Below are 18154 nucleotides of genomic sequence, written 5' to 3' on the forward strand. Positions count from 1 at the left end.
ACCGTTGACATGTAAATATTTAATATTTCTAGATTTTGATGCTTTAAAATTGTAGGGATAATTTACTTAGTTGATGAAACTGGATTTTAATTTTTTTTTTTTTTTGGGGGGGGGGTAAAATGTACTAGCTAGCTGAAAATGCATACCAAAAAAACACAGTTGATCTGTAATGCGGTATAAAATAAAGACCCTAAACGAGCTAATTCCACTGGAAAAGTTTAATATATGTAGATTTTGATGCAATAAATAAAATATTAGAAATAAGATTGACTTAGTTGATGACTTAGTTGATGACTTGATGATCACTAACCTGATTTTTTTTTTTTTTTTTAATCGGCTTTCTTCCGTCTGCGCTGAGGCAGACTGTGTTGGTGTGTTTGCTGATATAAGAAAATATATTAAATTCCCCAAGGCTATTTTTTTTTTACCTCCTGAAATAACACTTGAATGTATCGGACATTATTGGCTGTCTGAGAGGAAAGTGTATTTGTGTGTGTGTGTGTGTGTGTGTGTGTGTGTATTTCTTTGTCCACCCCCCCTCCGAAGGATAAAACATCCTCAGATGAGAGAACTCAATTTGCTGATTGGGCAAATGTAATGAGACTATTTTTTAGGGGGGGAAAGTGATGTTATGCTACAGTCGGAAAGCTTGTGATAATAAAGAAATGTACCAGCGGCTGCCTTTTCGAGTGTTGTGTGTGTGTGTGTGTGTGTGTGTGTGTGTGTGTGTGTGTGTGAAGCCAAGGTGTTTTCTACGCTACGTTGGGGTGTTCTTCCAAGAATGAACAAATAGATTAAGAGCCACGTCCCAATGCTTTATGCTTTAAGACTCTCCCAATTCTCTTCATGGTAACAAAGAGAAGCCTATAAAAAGGTTGCCAATGGACCAAATACCACAGAGAACCCCCCCCCCCCCCCCCCCGGCCCCCTCCCCCCTTTGGTTTTCCAGCTTCTTAAAATAACTTGTTTTGTTTTTCCGATAGAACCATTTAAGGTTTAATTGCCTTCTACAGGAGGAGATGAGTTTTCATCTGCAAAGCCCGACACATTCGATCTGCAGCCAAACACAAGCATAGCAAGGGTGTCCAAAGTGCGGCTTGGGAGCGATGTTGTGCCTCCCCCCAGCTCCATTTTACTGGCCCCTAGTCGTGTGATGATAGCGTGTCAGGTAAGCTCGTTCATTTATTTACATACAAAATTGATACAGTAATGTTTCCCCATAGTATTCTATATAAATAGTACACAGAATCACACTTTGGTAGCGGTATCAATCAGATACCGATACTCTTCGCTTGCCATTTTTTCAAGATAATTTAATGATTTGTGTGATCGTGATAATTATCACAATAAAACCAAGATTTTAGCAAAGCAAATAATATGAAATTTGTTAAAAATTAAAGGCAATAATAAACAAAATAAACAAAAAAATATTGGTTTTATTTATTTGTTCAAGCAAAATAAAGTGCAAAATAAGTAAACAAAAGCAAAACTCCCATTGAAACACTTTGCAATTTTACTCCCAAAGTAACAATATAACAATATAAATAACAAAAAAAATGTGAAAATTAAACCTGAAGGGTAAGGGTATTAAATTAGATACACTCTTGGTATCACCCCCCCCCCCCAACTATAATGTTTGTATGAATTCCTAATACTAATAACAATATGGCCGCCCAATATAAACAACTAAATAACAAAAAAAGATGTGGAAATTAAACCTGAAGGGTAAGGGTATTAAATTAGATACACACTTGGTATCACCCCCCCCCCCCCCAACTATAATGTTTGTATGAATTCCTAATACTAATAACAATATGGCTGCCACAACAACAAAACACAATTACAGTATGTGAAAATTAACATATAATTGAACTCCAAAATGTAATCATCATTATGCTGGTATCACCCCTTGATATTGAAACTATCGACATCTGGATCGTGCCACCCGCCACTAATTTTCTGCTGTGTAAACATGGACTATGTTTGACATACATACCTGTGGAATAGTAATGGCCGGACTAGTAATAGTACAGGTTAGAGACAGCAGCTATTAGGTAGAAGAAGAGGAAAGGGCAATTCAGTTGTTAGAGTCTTAAAGAAGATACAAAAAAAGCTAATGGTACTCAATAGTAGTACCGGTTGTTGTGGTTGTCGGTGTAGTTGTTGTCTTAATGGTAAAGTAATGAAGTGAAACGGCAATGGCGGACTGGCTCGCCCCCCCCCCCCCTCCCTCAGCATCCCCATAATGTTGTAGCCGGGCTCGTCGTGAATGTACACGATGCAGCAGACCACAGTGATACACAGTAAGACTTTCCACAACGGCGTCACACGGAGACTCGGTAAGTAATACTAAGTAATACTAAGTAATACTAAGTAATACTTGTATTTTCTCATTTTTCGACGAATCTCTTCATATGTTAGCTCAACGTCACGTGAGTCTGTTTCTATCGGCGGTAATTAGCTAATACCACTTTTTTTAAAAAGTCACATATCATCGTCGTCACCGGGTTGTTAATAATTGTTATGAATAATTACCTAAGATGCACCTTGCCTGTATATATCTATATATATATATATATACATAGTTGTGAATTATTGATGTGACTATTAAGTCTTTATTAGCTAGTTGGACAGCAGCTTACGGTACACAAAGAGTGAAACATAAGAAGGTAGTGTGACTGAAAAGGCTCAAGATTGTTGTATTCAAGTGAAAGCGTGTATTCTACACGAGTACATGTCGGATCCACGGCTTTATGTGATATTTATATGAGGTATTATGCTCACAAACATCGTTTTGTTGTTACACTTTTAATACACAAAACAGCAGGCACGCGCGCAGACATTTTGACTGGCACGTGCCATATAAAAAACCCCGTGGCCAAATACATTTGATACAATTATAAATGTTGTTATTATTTCATTTTGTTGTTGAGAGAGCTAGTTTTTTTAACTATTAATACACGCTAATAATACACCAGAATGTACTTCACCAAATTGTCTTCATTGAGGGTATTTTTTTTTTTTAAATAATTTGGGATTGACATCAAAAGACAAATATGAGGCAAATATATGAGTCCGATCCCGGCCATTTTTTTATGTGAGCAAAAGTATTGGAACGCGTGACTGTGTGTGAGGTGTTTTATTGCATTGCTTATTCAACCAATAAATAGCACAGAATGTGTGCACTCGGTTTCAGTTTAGGTAGCCTATGTTTTGCCTGTGTAGACGAGGGCAAAACCCAAACTGAAACGGTTACAGGCACATAAAAGATCAGGTGGACGTATGAAAATCATACAATGTTGAATTGTGGATGGAAAGAGTCGCAGCAAATGTCACGCAACTGACAAGAATAGGTGGACCATTGCAAGAAAAGACGAGGAAGACATTTAGAGGTGAAAACAACATGAAAACCATAAAGTGGTCAATTGCTATGAGCCGCAAAAATCCATCAGTCCGTAAAAGGGCCGAGGGTGGAATTGAACTCGGGTCTCCTAGCTGTCCGCAGATGACAACATATTTTTTTTTTTAAGTAATATTGTGTAAAATAATATGCCACTTGGTAGCTCATCGGAAACCGCTGGATTTTCACAGTTCAGTCTCACTCACAGTGTCATTTTACAAAGAACACTAAACTCATCACACAGCCACTTAACACATATACAAGACAAGTACTGATAGTTTAAAGTAAACAATGAAAAACAGCTATTTTAACTCTGCCATTATGCATTATTTCCAGCTCTATTTTAGTTATCATTAAACAACTCTGGGCTGCACGGTGGGGGAGTGGTTAGCGCACAGGCGTCACGGCTAGGAGACCCGAGTTCAATTCCACTCTCGGCTATCTCTGTGTGGAGTTTGCATGTTCTCCCGGTCCGGATACTCCGGTTTCCTCCCACATTCCAAAAACATGCTAGGTTATTACTACTACTAGTAGAAGTAGTAAGCTAGTATTAGCCTGCTTATTGGCTTGCTTATTAGCCTGCTTTTGCCCTTTTACAGTAAACCTCGGATATATCGGATTCAATTGTTCCCACTGGTTTTGTCCGATATAAGCGAAATCCGTTATATACGTATACCGGAAAATGTCCGTTTTACGCATATATGGGATTTATATCCGGTATATGCGTAAATGGGATTTTATCCGTTATAAAAAGGCACTTCCTTGACTATGTTTCCAATGTACCTGGACGCGCAGGCAACGCTGCAAACGCTGCAAATGACGTCGTATAGCGGCCTGTCACGATTCGGCGAATCGGAGCGCCACGATGCGGCCATCCGATATATGCGAGGGAAATTTAATGGAAATGCATTGGAACGGGACTGGAGATTTTGTCCGAAATAGGCGAAATCCGTTATAAAAAAATCGGATATATGCAATGAATTTTTATTGGAAATGCATTACAGAAAAATCGGTTCTTTTTTATCTGTCCGTTGTGAGCGAATTTCCGATATATCCGAGGTTTACTGTAGTATTTGGTCAGAGTAAGAGTCGATAGTGATACTTCCTGCCCTCTGTCGCCAAATGTAACTTTAGGGTCTTTCTTTACGGATCCCAAAATGGTTCCGCCATTAACTGCTGAGGTTTTCTGTGGTCTTCTTGTTGATTGTTTGTTGCTTAGTACGCCGGCGGTTTATGTTAGTGGTGGGCAAAACTGTTCATTTCAGTGGAACCGGATCATTCCGGTTCCTTCAGTAAAAAGATCCGTTCGTTTCGGTCATTTCGGTCAATTGGTCATTAGACTGTGATCCCCTCAGTCAGTCCGTTCACTCATGTTCACATTCGTTCCGACTCAACAGGTGATGACTAGTGGTGTGTCGGTCATGAACGAACGGGTCAAAAGAACCAGTTCTTTTTTTTAAAAAACGGAATGAACGAGGTCACCGACAATGTCGGTCAATCTCTCGGTCTCGGTCTTTCAGTGAGCTAATCCCCCCCCCCCCCCAAGTCACAGAGCGAAACGCGACGATAGGATAAGATAGTCCCGCCCTGCAAAAGGAACGGTGAACTGACTCACCAGCCAATCACATTTACAACTGAACGCACCGAACGGGTATTTTAGAGGGCGGTGACCTTGTTCATTCTGTTCACAAAAAAAGAACTAGTTCTTTTGACCCGTTCGTTCATGACACACGACACACCACTAGTTTCTGTCTTCCTCGGGACACTCCAAACGGGTATCCAACCTATGGTTCCGATTCGGAATGGACTTTACTCATCACTTATTCAGAGCTACAAGCTAAACGATCAGTGTTTGTGCGATCATTCTGATTGATTTATCATTCATTTTGATTCACAGTTGTTTGTTTTTTATACGGCTTTTGCACCTTCATTTGTATTAGCATTTGATGCTAACTGCTAGCGCTATTGTCTGCGTGATTTACCATTCATTTGGATTCACAATTGCTTGTTTTTCATACTGTTTTCACCTGTAAAGGTAGTCTACACCGGCCAAGGTGTTTAGTACTATTAACTGGTTGAATAGGACACACCCGGGCAACAAAACACACTTCAATCAATCACATGAATCTCGTTAAAAAACGAGTGGGTTCGTTTTAAAAGTTGCGCAACGCATCCACTAAAAGCTGAAACGTTGCTCTCTGGTGTCACATTCGTCTTTTGATGTCAAAGCCAAACACAAAGAAAGAAGCTGACTGTTGCCATAATCGTGTAGCTCAACTTAAGAGCTAACTTTCTTTGCAATAATTAGGATAATTACAAATGAATCAAATTAGTGAACTTGTCTAACTTGTAGAGCAGTAAAACTCTGACTTCCTGCTTCCCTTTGTCCCGTCATTAACATGGAAAACGTCATTAAACAGCTGGACATGGCTTTTTTATTTTTATCATAATGTTCTTTACTAGCACCAATGTTGTGCTTCAATTCAATCATGGATTTTGTAATTTTTATTTTTTTCTGTGGTTAGCTTTAGGACACGTCGGACCAGTAGCGATGTAATGTTTTCAGAGACACTAATCAGTTTGGGCTGGGGCTCAGAACTGCATTAGGAGGCGGAGAATCCGGGGGGGGGGGGGGCACGGTGGGGCCTCCTGAGAGCCGCTGAGCACAAAAACTCTCAGTTGGGTTGATGGGTTGATGCTCTCAGTTCATTCCACTATAGAACCAATGCGCACAGATGTGTAGAGTGAACACTCTTGTCATCCAGCCTGTGTGCTACAGAGAGACAAATAGGAATATACTGAATGCACATGTCAATTTATCAACTTTGTTTTTGTTTTTTTTTCATTCATTTTCTACCACTTATCCTCACGAGGGTCTCGGGGGTGCTGGAGCCTATCCCAGCTGTCTTTGGGCGATGTTAGGGAAGCCATTTTTCTCAGCGTTTGCTAACCCTTTTGCCCTCGTCGAATGGACACGGCTTTGGACATGCTCCAGTTTATTCATCCTCACAAGGGTAGCGGGGGTGCTGGAGCCTATCCCAGCTGTCTTCTTCGGGCGGGCGAGAGGCGGGGTCCACCGTGGACTGGTGGCCAGCCAATCCCAGGGCACCTATAGACAAACAACCATTCACACTCACATTCATACCTATGGACAATTTGGAGTCGCTAATTAACCTAGCATGTTTTGTTTTTTTTACTTTTAAGAGCCAGTGGCGTCATTAGGCCTATTTTAAAATGTTCTTAAGACTTCCTAAATAATTTGATATTTTTTTATAGATTTTTTCCATTGATTTTTAATTTTTTTTTTACAAAAAAATAATCTCTGCCAAATTGTATATAATAGGGCAAAAGCAGGCTAATAAGCAAGCCAATAAGCAGGCTAATACTAGCTTACTACTACTAGTAGTAGTAGTAGTAGTAATAATCATTCATTTTTTACTTTAAACTATCAGTACTTGTCTTGTATATGTGTTAAGTGGCTGCGTGATGAGTTTAGTGTTCTTTCCGATGGGTTGACAAGCCCGTCATTCATTCATTCATTCATTTTCTACCGCTTTTTCCTCACGAGGGTCGCGGGGGGTGCTGGAGCCTATCCCAACTGTCTTGGGGCGAGAGGCGGGGTACACCCTGGACTGGTGGCCAGCCAATCACAGGGCACATATAGACAAACAACCATTCACACTCACATTCATACCTATGGACAATTTGGAGTGGCTAATTAACCTAGCATGTTTTTGGAATGTGGGAGGAAACCGGATTAATCAATTTATGGATTATCGTGACAAGCCTAGCTGATGTGATCGTGTGTTTAACTTCGGAGCGTCCACTTGTAGTGTACGTTCTGCGGACTTGTGTCGTTCTGTGGATTATTCCATTAATCTTTTTACAGCAGCTCATCGGGCCCAGGCTCGGACAGCGGGCGCTAGTTTGATAGAGTGCAGCGCTTCTCTTGTGTCCACTAACTTCATTTGTCTGTGAAAAGGCCATCTCATTGCCGTACAGACTCACCATGACGGACGGAAATCTCTGATCTCTTCTTCTTGATCTCTTGGTTCTTACGCTGCTCAATCACTCCATCACTCCATCACTCCATGAATGTGATGAGTCCACTTTTCCAAGTCACCCAATTTTAATAAGTTGTGATCCCCGCAGTCAGTCCGTTCACTCATGTTCATATTCGTTCCGACTCAACAGGTGATGACTAGTGGTGTGTCGGTCATGAACGAACGGGTCAAAAGACCTAGTTCTTTTTTTTTTAAAAACGGAATGAACAAGGTCACCGACAGTGTCGGTCAATCTCTCGGTCTCGGTCTTTCAGTGAGCTAATCCCCCCCCCCAAGTCACAGAGCGAAACGCGACGATAGGATAAGATAGTCCCGCCCTGCAAAAGGAACGGTGAACTGACTCACCAGCCAATCACATTTACAACTGAACGCACCGAACGGGTATTTTAGAGGGCGGTGACCTTGTTCATTCTGTTCACAAAAAAAGAACTAGTTCTTTTGACCCGTTCGTTCATGACACACGACACACCACTAGTTTCTGTCTTCCTCGGGACACTCCAAACGGGTATCCAACCTATGGTTCCGATTTGGAATGGACTTTACTCATCACTTATTCAGAGCTACAAGCTAAACCATCAGTGTTTGTGCGATCATTCTGATTGATTTATCATTCATTTTGATTCACAGTTGTTTGTTTTTTATACGGCTTTTGCACCTTCATTTGTATTAGCATTTGATGCTAACTGCTAGCGCTATTGTCTGCGTGATTTACCCAATTTTAATAAGTTCAGTAATATGCACGTTTCTCTGCTTTCTTTTAGGGTGACGACAGAAACCCCAAGTGTGGAACTGGGAAGACAACCAAGCACTCCAGTGGAAGATTAATTTGTACGTGTGTATTCGTGCACATATCTGGAAACATGAATGGGTTGGTGTATGTGACGCAGAAATAGTTCTGGTGTCCATTATGCTTGAGGAGGACATTATGAACTGCACCATCAGCCATGAAATCCACCAGTACCTCTTTTCCTTTGTTTATATCCTCGTACTCTTGGTAAGTGTGGCTGCGTGTGTAAATATTTATACGCATACTCACTATAGGAATTACATTGTTACAAATACATTGCACTAAATATATCGTCACACTGGACATTTGTCTTCCTTTCAACCTAACGAGGCTCTTAATTTGAAGCTGGCATATTTTCACTGTGTGTATATAATATATTGTATAATGTTTTGCTCCATGTTCAGTGGCTGGAGTGTGGAGAGTGTAGTTTACCCTCCCCCTTTCACACAGGACACGCTGGGATAGATTCCACTTCTATGTAAGAATGAGCAAATACTAGCTGGATTGGGAGAGTAAGACAGTAAAATAAGTCGATCCAAGACTGAAGCTCCTCAAGTCGAGAGAGGGGTGGTGGGCAAACTTTTTGACTCGCGGGCCGCATTGATATAACAAAATTTCCGGGGGGGGGGGGGCAGACTATATATTTTACACGTAACAGTCCACCTGTTATTATTGTATCTGTAAAATTGTCATGCAATCTGCTATTATTATTTATTTATTTCCTGTTTAAATTGATCCCGGGTGCGTTCTTTCAGAGCATGCTCAGATATGACGTAACACGCAGATCCAGACGTTCTTCACTTTTTAAAATGGAGGCCAACAATTGGCACTGGACTAAGCAAAGTTTGTTTTGGATTCAAACTCAATTTCAAGACTGGACAGATGAAAAACTGGCAATACGGAGTTATTCCGACAAGTGAAAGAAAAACTTGGTGATGTTGATTTACGTTTTACTGGGCATGCCCTATTGACTATTCTGGTTGATTTTCACGAACGCATGTAGACAAGAGATTGGAATATTCCTTTCTATGGATACCATAGTTGAGTATTATTTTTCATGCTGCAATGTCACTCACCACAAGGCGGATTCTGCTGTGATACTTGTACTTGTATACTTGTACTTTGTTCTTATACCTGCTTGTCTTTCTCATTTCAGGTGGGTGTTCCCTCCAACCTATACTCCCTGTACCATGCAGTGCTGCAGCTGAAGCAAAAGAATGAATTGGGGGTTTACTTGATAAACCTCACCGTGTCGGATCTTTTATACTTGGCATCATTACCACTCTGGCTCCAGTACATTTTCCAGGTAAACTGAAGCCCTAATTCATAGTACTGTATAGTAACAAAACAGTATTGTAGTTCAGCTCAGCCAGGGGGGGCGGATCCTTATGCTTCATGTCTGTGCTTTGTTGTTACAGGATGACGATTGGCGTCACAGGGAATGGTTGTGCCAGTTGTGTGGCTTTCTTCTCTATGAGAACATCTACATCAGCATCGGCTTCCTGTGCTGTATCAGTCTGGACCGCTACCTGGCTGTGGTCCATCCTTTAAGGTTGGTCTGCCTCGTTACCATTCATTTTCTGTACCGCTTATCCTCACAAGGGAGCCTATCCCAGCTGTCTTGGGGCAAGAGGCGGGGCACACACACCCTGGACTGGTGGCCAGCCAATCCCAGGGCACATATACACAAACAACCATTCACACTCACATTCATACCTATGGACAATTTGGAGTTGCTAATTAACCTAGCATGTTTTTGGAACGTCAGAGACAACCCACACAAACTAAAACAGGAACCTCAATTCCCGGCGCTTCCCCAGTCTCGGCGAGTGACGAATGAGTGTTTGTGGCGCGCTTGAAACGCTGGCATATGCCGAGGGCACAGAAGAGGGAGTCGGCTTCATATGAGGTCCCAAAGGCAGCGGATGCGGCTGGAGGGGCACAGCAGAGGCGCGCAAACCTGCTTTTCATGTAGGATTTCAGTTATTAATGCGAGTTAATAATGAATAATGCATCGTGAAATAGAAAACGGGAGTGGCGGATACCAGCATTTTGTTCATGTTCTGGTAAAAACAAGCATATTCACTTTGTTTGGCTTCAAGCTAAGCTAAGCTAAACTATGAAAATAAATGTTTCACTTTGTAGCTCAATGTAGATCAATGTGAAACTAATATTTTTTCATTCATTCATTTTCTACCGCTTATCCCGACGAGGGTCGCGGAGGGTGCTGGAGCCTATCCCAGCCTTCTTGGGGCGAGAGGCGGGGGCCAGCCAATCCCAGGGCACATATAGACAAACAACCATTCACACTCACATTCATACCTATGGACAATTTGGAGTCGCTAATTAACCTAGCATGTTTTTGAAAACCCACGCATGCACGGGGAGAACATGCAAACTCCACACAGAGATGGCAGAGGGTGGGATTGAACTCGGGTCTCCTAGATGTGAGGCCTGCGCGCTAACCACTCGTCCACCGTGCAGCCCCATCACCATTTAATGTTTGAATAAGTGTTTGTCTCTTCCTGTTTTTGTTTTTTTTTTGCATGTTTGTCACACTTCAATGTTTTAGATCATCAAGCATGTAGTCAGTGACAACACAACTGAAGACAAAATGCAGTTTTTAAATGAAACTTTGTGTTATTACCAGAGAAAACAAATCCAAAATGACATGTGTGAAAAGTGATTGCCCCCCAGTTAAAACATAACTAAGATTAATCGAGATCTATCCGTGTGGAAAAGGTTATTAAGCCATTTCTAAAGCTTTGGGACTCCAGCAAAGCACAGTGAGAGCCATTATCCACAAATGGCAAAAACCATGGAACAGTGGTGAACCTCCCCAGGAGTGTCGGGCCAAACCAAAATGACCCCAGGTGAGCAGCGACGACTAATTCAAGGGGTCACAAAAGCGGTTGTTGCTGAGGGTGGCCCAACCGATTCTAATAATCGGTCGGCGTTCCTTTGACCGCATCGATGGTCCCAGCGGTGGGGACTCATCAACAGCAATGTGTCAATGTTGGGTTCTTCCTGTAACCCAAACAGGAAATCAATGATTTACTCTGGAAAATAAACTAAACCAGCAGGTTGACCAAGCGTTCCACGTTAGATGTTCTAACAAGTATTAGATATTCTGTATGTGACTGTATGTAACTGTATACATGGTTATTAACTGTACCAAGCACCTCCCATTTCCTCCGTAGGTTCACCTCCCTCCGTTCCATGGGCGTCGCCGCTCTTTTCAGCGCCATCATCTGGCTAAAGGAGATTGCGGTCGGGGTTGTTTTCTTCCGCCATAAAGAGCTGAGTCAAAACCCCCACAACCAGTCGGTGTGTTTCGAGCACTACCCCATGCAACCTTGGGAGTATCCAATCAACTATTACCGCTTCACCGTTGGTTTCATTTTTCCACTGGCCATTCTGCTGGTAAGAACACTTTTGGTCATTGTCATTGAATGCAACGTCGCAACTTCTTTGTGTTGCCTTTTTTTTTTTTTTACAATGTTGTATTCTCGTGTTAAATGAGTTGGACTTCCTTATATGGGCAGCAGATTGCCCGCACTCGGTCAACATCCGGAAGTCCTTGGGAGCACTTTGGAGTGTGACCAATCACAGTATAGTGGGCGTACCTAGAGGAGGGCCGGGGGTGGACTACATTAAACAGACCATTTATTAGCTGCAGAAAGGGTTGCACACTCTGGAAGATCTAGAAGGCTTTCTGTGCGGGTTATCATGTCTTCCGGTACAATTAGCATATGTACCAATACAATTAGCATGTGTACCGGTACAATTAGCATGTGTACCAATACAATTATCATGTGTACCAGTACAATTAGCATGTGTACCAATACAATTATCATGTGTACCGGTACAATTAGCATGTGTACCAGTACAATTAGCATGTGTACCAATACAATTATCATGTGTACCAGTACAATTAGCATGTGTACCAGTACAATTAGCATGTGTACCGGTACAATTAGCATGTGTACCAATACAATTAGCATGTGTACCGGTACAATTAGCATGTGTACCAATACAATTAGCATGTGTACCAATACAATTAGCATGTGTACCAATACAATTAGCATGTGTACCAATACAATTATCATGTGTACCGGTACAATTATCATGTGTACCAATACAATTATCATGTGTACCGGTACAATTAGCATGTGTACCAATACAATTATCATGTGTACCGGTACAATTAGCATGTGTACCAATACAATTAGCATGTGTACCGGTACAATTAGCATGTGTACCAATACAATTAGCATGTGTACCGGTACAATTAGCATGTCTACCAATACAATTATCATGTGTACCGGTACAATTAGCATGTGTACCAATACAATTAGCATGTATACCGGTGCAATTAGCATATGTACCAATACAATTATCATGCGTACCAATACAATTGTCATGCGTACCAGTACAATTAGCATGCGTACCAATACAATTATCATGAGTACCAATACAATTAGCATGTGTACCAATACAATTAGCATGTATACCGGTGCAATTAGCATGTCTACCAATACAATTATCATGTGTACCGGTACAATTAGCATGTGTACCAATACAATTAGCATGTATACCGGTGCAATTAGCATATGTACCAATACAATTATCATGCGTACCAATACAATTGTCATGCGTACCAGTACAATTAGCATGCGTACCAATACAATTATCATGAGTACCAATACAATTAGCATGTGTACCAATACAATTAGCATGTATACCGGTGCAATTAGCATATGTACCAATACAATTATCATGCGTACCAATACAATTATCATGCGTACCAATACAATTATCATGTGTACCAATACAATTATCATGTGTACCAATACAATTATCATGCGTACCAATACAATTATCATGCGTACCAATACAATTATCATGTGTACCAATACAATTATCATGTGTACCAATACAATTATCATGTGTACCAGTACAATTATCATGTGTACCAATACAATTATCATGCGTACCAATACAATTATCATGTGTACCAATACAATTATCATGTGTACCAATACAATTACCATACATACCAATACAATTATCATGCGCACCAATACAATTATCATGTGTACCATCATGTGTAAAATTGTAATCAGTGTGGGGATGCGCTGCATTCATGTTCAATGCCGCTGTTTGCAGGTCAGCTACCTGTGTGTGCTCCGTGCCGTGGGTCAGAGTGCGGGCACGCAACCAGTTCAGAAGACCAGAATCCGTCAGTTAGTGAGCAGCACCATCCTCATCTTCCTCATCTGCTTCTCCCCGTACCACATCTTTCTGTTGGTTCGCACCGTCCTGGAGCGGGACTGCAACTTTATCACAGGTACGCCATTTTTTCAGCAAAGGAAACGTTCCTGTCACACCGTCCATCCATCCCGTGTCGTTCTTCCCAAAGGAATATTCAACTACTACCACCTGGCGTTGTTGTTGACCTCTCTCAACTGCGTGGCTGACCCCGCTCTCTACTGCTTCGTCAGCGAAAGCGCCCGCCACGGTTTTTTCAGGGCCGTTTTTCGACCTGCTACCAGGGTTCTTTGCTGCTGCCTCGGCGGCGCCGCCGCCAGTCTCGCCAACGTCACGACGGAGTCCCACGAGGTCCCGACTAGGATCTCTCACATGAGCAACAACTGCAAAAATATCATTTTAATCACCGCAGATGATAAAAAAACAATCACGCCGTTAACTTGATGGAAGGATTATTGTTGAGGACAAGCAGAAGACAGTCAGAATATCACATACTGTAAAGTATTATTATTATTATTATTATTATTATTATTATTATTATTATTATTATTAAGTGAATGGATCCGATGAACAAGCATCACGTCTTCATGGTCTTATTGTCTTTCCTTCCACTCCATGCACTACAGTTACTATTTATACCCATTAGCATATACATATTAGCATCATACAGGGCCAGTATTGCAGCTACCTAGACCTGTTCCACTATTTTCTACTTGAAATTCCATTGACTTATTTTGTGTTTTACCTTTAATTTGTTATATATTTACAATAAAACACAGGACAAAGATTATAGACCAGGGGTGGGCAAACTTTTTGACTCGTGGGCCGCATTGACGGGGGGTGGCAGACTATATATTTTATACGTAACTGTCCACCTGGAATTATTGTATCTGTAAAAGTGTCGTGCAATCTGCTATATGTGCACTTTGAGATCATTCCTTTGATGCAAAGTGCATTATAAATTTAATTGAATTTAATTTTACAATTATTATGTGCTGGTGTCCCCTTTTTTCAGGAGCACTTTGTAAACAACAGACCACATCAAATAATATAATAATAATATTGATAAAACAGGTACTCAAACCATCAAAAGGTTGGCTCAAACCATGATGCCAGGTTGTATGTTAAGTTTAAATGAAATACTTTAGAAAGAACAGGCGGGCCGTTTTCAAACACTTGGCGGGCCGGATGTGGCCCCCGGGCCGTAGTTTGCCCATCCCTGTTATAGACTTACATGTGATCATTTCACAATAATATAAACTAACATTTCAGAGTAAGAATTGTTATAAGAATGACGGCCAGTCGTGGTGCATGTCTCTGAAATGATCAGTTCTAAACAAGCGTGTGAATAAAGGCATGAAATACTTGAAAACGACATTTGAAAACTACATTTACAACCAATAAAATGCATGAATTTATTCCCAACAGTCGATAATCTTCATTTCATAATGTGTATCTTAACCTTAATGTTAAGAATTAGCCATCTTTCCAGGGCCTTCAGAATCAGTAGTGCTGGCGCATTTCGCATACACACTATAAACAATGGTTCTGTTTATTTATTATTATTTTTTTAACCAATCAAATTTCAGATTCGCTGAGCTGGCCCCTCAGTGACATCAGCAGCTTTCCGTCCTCTGATTGGTTGATCAAAGCAAAACTATTTGACAAGCCAAGTTACACCCATGGTTTTCCCTATGTTACATTGTGTATTAAAGTATTGTTATATTTGTGATGTCACGTATGATGGATACGTGACAAAAATACACATTAAAGTTGGCAATGGTCAGTATTTGATGTGTGTTTTTGGAGGGTGAACATGTCACCCAACGTATCGGCAGCGGTATCTTTTGGTATGCCAAAAGAATGATATCGGTAACTGGTATCACCCCTTAATGTATTAGAATGCCTGGGATAGTTCTTCTTTCAAACCCTAAGCCCCGCCCACCACAGCCAATACATTCCTCGTTCTGCTCCAACCACATTTTTTTTTTAATTCAAAAAATATACCCAAAGTAAATATTCAAAGTACAGACACCAAATCGTGTCCTTCGAGGGTTAAAAAAAAAAACAACTTGGCGATTGTGATGACGTCACATAAATGGGTCCGCCATTTAAGCTGCGACATGGATACCTTCGACCTGTCGATCCACAAATAAGGTAAGTAAAGCTAGGTTTGTGTGTGTTGGTCGGGCCAAAAAAAAGAAGACGCAGACGCCGGTTTTTAACGTCAATGAAGCCTTTGGAAATTACTAATCCTTGCTAAAAGGTAAAAGTAATCTATTTGTTAGCTCAAGCTAGCTCTGGTTAGCTAACTAGTAACTAATTAGCTAACTATGTAAAAAAAAAAGTGCCCAGCTAAATTTCTCACTTATGTTATGATACATGTTTCCTGCTAGGTTGCAGAACTGTTCAAACGAGTCTATTTGTTAGCTCAAGCTAGCTCTGGTTAGCTAACTAGTAACTAACTAGCTAACTATGTAAAAAAAAAAAGTGCCCAGCTAAATTTCTCACTTATGCTATGATACACGTTTCCTGCTAGGTTGCAGTACTGCTCAAACGAGTCTATTTATTAGCTCAAGCTAGCTCTGGTTAGCTAACTAGTAACTAAGTAGCTAATTATGTAAAAAAAAAAGTGCCCAGCTAAATTTCTCACTTATGCTATGATACATGTTTCCTGCTAGGTTACAGTACTGCTCAAACGAGTCTATTTGTTAGCTCAAGCTAGCTCTGGTTAGCTAACTAGTAACTAAGTAGCTAACTATGTAAAAAAAAAAAAAGTGCCCAGCAAAATTTCTCACTTATGCTATGATACATGTTTCCTGCTAGGTTGCAGTACTGTTCAAATGAGTCTATTTGTTAGCTCAAGCTAGCTCTGGTTAGCTAACTAGTAACTAAGTAGCTAACTATGTAAAAAAAAAAGTACCCAGCTAAATTCCTCACTTATGCTATGATACATGTTTCCTGCTAGGTTACAGTACTGTTCAAACGAGTCTATTTGTTAGCTCAAGCTAGCTCTGGTTAGCTAACTAGTAACTAAGTAGCTAATTATGTAAAAAAAAAAGTGCCCAGCTAAATTTCTCACTTATGCTATGATACATGTTTCCTGCTAGGTTACAGTACTGCTCAAACGAGTCTATTTGTTAGCTCAAGCTAGCTCTGGTTAGCTAACTAGTAACTAAGTAGCTAACTATGTAAAAAAAAAAAAAGTGCCCAGCTAAATTTCTCACTTATGCTATGATACATGTTTCCTGCTAGGTTGCAGTACTGTTCAAACGAGTCTATTTGTTAGCTCAAGCTAGCTCTGGTTAGCTAACTAGTAACTAAGTAGCTAACTATGTAAAAAAAAAAGTACCCAGCTAAATTCCTCACTTATGCTATGATACATGTTTCCTGCTAGGTTACAGTACTGTTCAAACGAGTCTATTTGTTAGCTCAAACTAGCTCTGGTTAGCTAACTAGTAACTAAGTAGCTAACTATGTAAAAAAAAAAGTGCCCAGCTAAATTTCTCACTTATGTTATGATACATGTTTCCTGCTAGGTTACAGTACTGTTCAAACGAGTCTATTTGTTAGCTCAAGCTAGCTCTGGTTAGCTAACTAGTAACTAAGTAGCTAACTATGTAAAAAAAAAAGTACCCAGCTAAATTTCTCACTTATGTTATGATACATGTTTCCTGCTAGGTTACAGTACTGTTCAAACAAGTCTATTTGTTAGCTCAAGCTAGCTCTGGTTAGCTAACTAGTAACTAACTAGCTAACAATGTAAAAAATAAAGTGCCCAGCTAAATTTCTCACTTATGTTATGATACATGTTTCCTGCTAGGTTGCAGTACTGTTCAAACGAGTTTATTTATTAGCTCAAGCTAGCTCTGGTTAGCTAACTAGTAACTAATTAGCTAACTATGTAAAAAAAAAAGTGCCCAGCTAAATTTCTCACTTATGCTATGTTACATGTTTCCTGCTAGGTTACAGTACTGTTCAAACAAGTCTATTTGTTAGCTCAAGCTAGCTCTGGTTAGCTAACTAGTAACTAAGTAGCTAACTATGTAAAAAAAAAAGTACCCAGCTAAATTTCTCACTTATGCTATGATACATGTTTCCTGCTAGGTTACAGTACTGTTCAAACAAGTCTATTTGTTAGCTCAAGCTAGCTCTGGTTAGCTAACTAGTAACTAACTAGCTAACTATGTAAAAAAAAAAGTGCCCAGCTAAATTTCTCACTTATGCTATGATACATGTTTCCTGCTAGGTTGCAGAACTGTTCAAACGAGTCTATTTGTTAGCTCAAGCTAGCTCTGGTTAGCTAACTAGTAACTAACTAGCTAACTATGTAAAAAAAAAGTACCCAGCTAAATTTCTCACTTATGCTATGATACATGTTTCCTGCTAGGTTGCAGTACTGCTCAAACGAGTCAAAATGTCCCCGGTTTAAGTCAGCCAAGCAAACTAGCATTCTAAAAATTATTGTTTTTAGCAGCAGTAGCATGCTAGGTGTTTAGCTAGCTTAGCGTTACAGCCAGCATTCACACACAATTTCTAGTTCACATATACTCCCTTTGCTTGTATCATGGGTGACTGATTCCAGTTCAGTTTGAAGAAAGGACATTTGTGTTGTGGTTGGCTGAACTGAAT

The 18154-nt window shown here is 40.4% G+C and overlaps 1 protein-coding gene across 2 annotated transcripts; it reads left to right on the top strand.

The window, feature by feature from the left end:
- Positions 1 to 129: 129 nt before the first annotated feature.
- Positions 130 to 15224, top strand: LOC131140121 (ovarian cancer G-protein coupled receptor 1-like). Of its 2 annotated transcripts, XM_058090269.1 has the most exons (7): positions 130 to 2339; positions 8226 to 8458; positions 9408 to 9557; positions 9670 to 9803; positions 11452 to 11674; positions 13421 to 13601; positions 13674 to 15224. In XM_058090269.1, the coding sequence occupies exons 2-7, from the start codon at positions 8372 to 8374 to the stop codon at positions 13964 to 13966; spliced, it is 1068 nt and encodes a 355-aa protein (XP_057946252.1). In that variant the 5' UTR covers positions 130 to 2339; positions 8226 to 8371; the 3' UTR covers positions 13967 to 15224. The 2 variants fall into 2 exon arrangements, with proteins under 2 accessions (XP_057946252.1, XP_057946251.1); XM_058090268.1 differs by having other exon boundaries at positions 13421 to 15224.
- The last annotated feature ends 2930 nt before the right edge of the window (positions 15225 to 18154 follow it).

Source organism: Doryrhamphus excisus, chromosome 13 (genome assembly GCF_030265055.1).
Source record: "Doryrhamphus excisus isolate RoL2022-K1 chromosome 13, RoL_Dexc_1.0, whole genome shotgun sequence".
NCBI classification, from domain to species: domain Eukaryota; kingdom Metazoa; phylum Chordata; class Actinopteri; order Syngnathiformes; family Syngnathidae; genus Doryrhamphus; species Doryrhamphus excisus.

Excerpts from the sequence above, each read along its gene's own strand:
- LOC131140121 (XM_058090268.1), top strand. The coding sequence starts at position 8,372 with ATGCTTGAGGAGGACATTATGAACTGCACCATCAGCCATGAAATCCAC. Across the intron at positions 8,459-9,407 it reads TTTATATCCTCGTACTCTTG|GTGGGTGTTCCCTCCAACCT; the intron begins GTAAGTGTGGCT and ends TTCTCATTTCAG. Across the intron at positions 11,675-13,420 it reads TTCCACTGGCCATTCTGCTG|GTCAGCTACCTGTGTGTGCT; the intron begins GTAAGAACACTT and ends CGCTGTTTGCAG.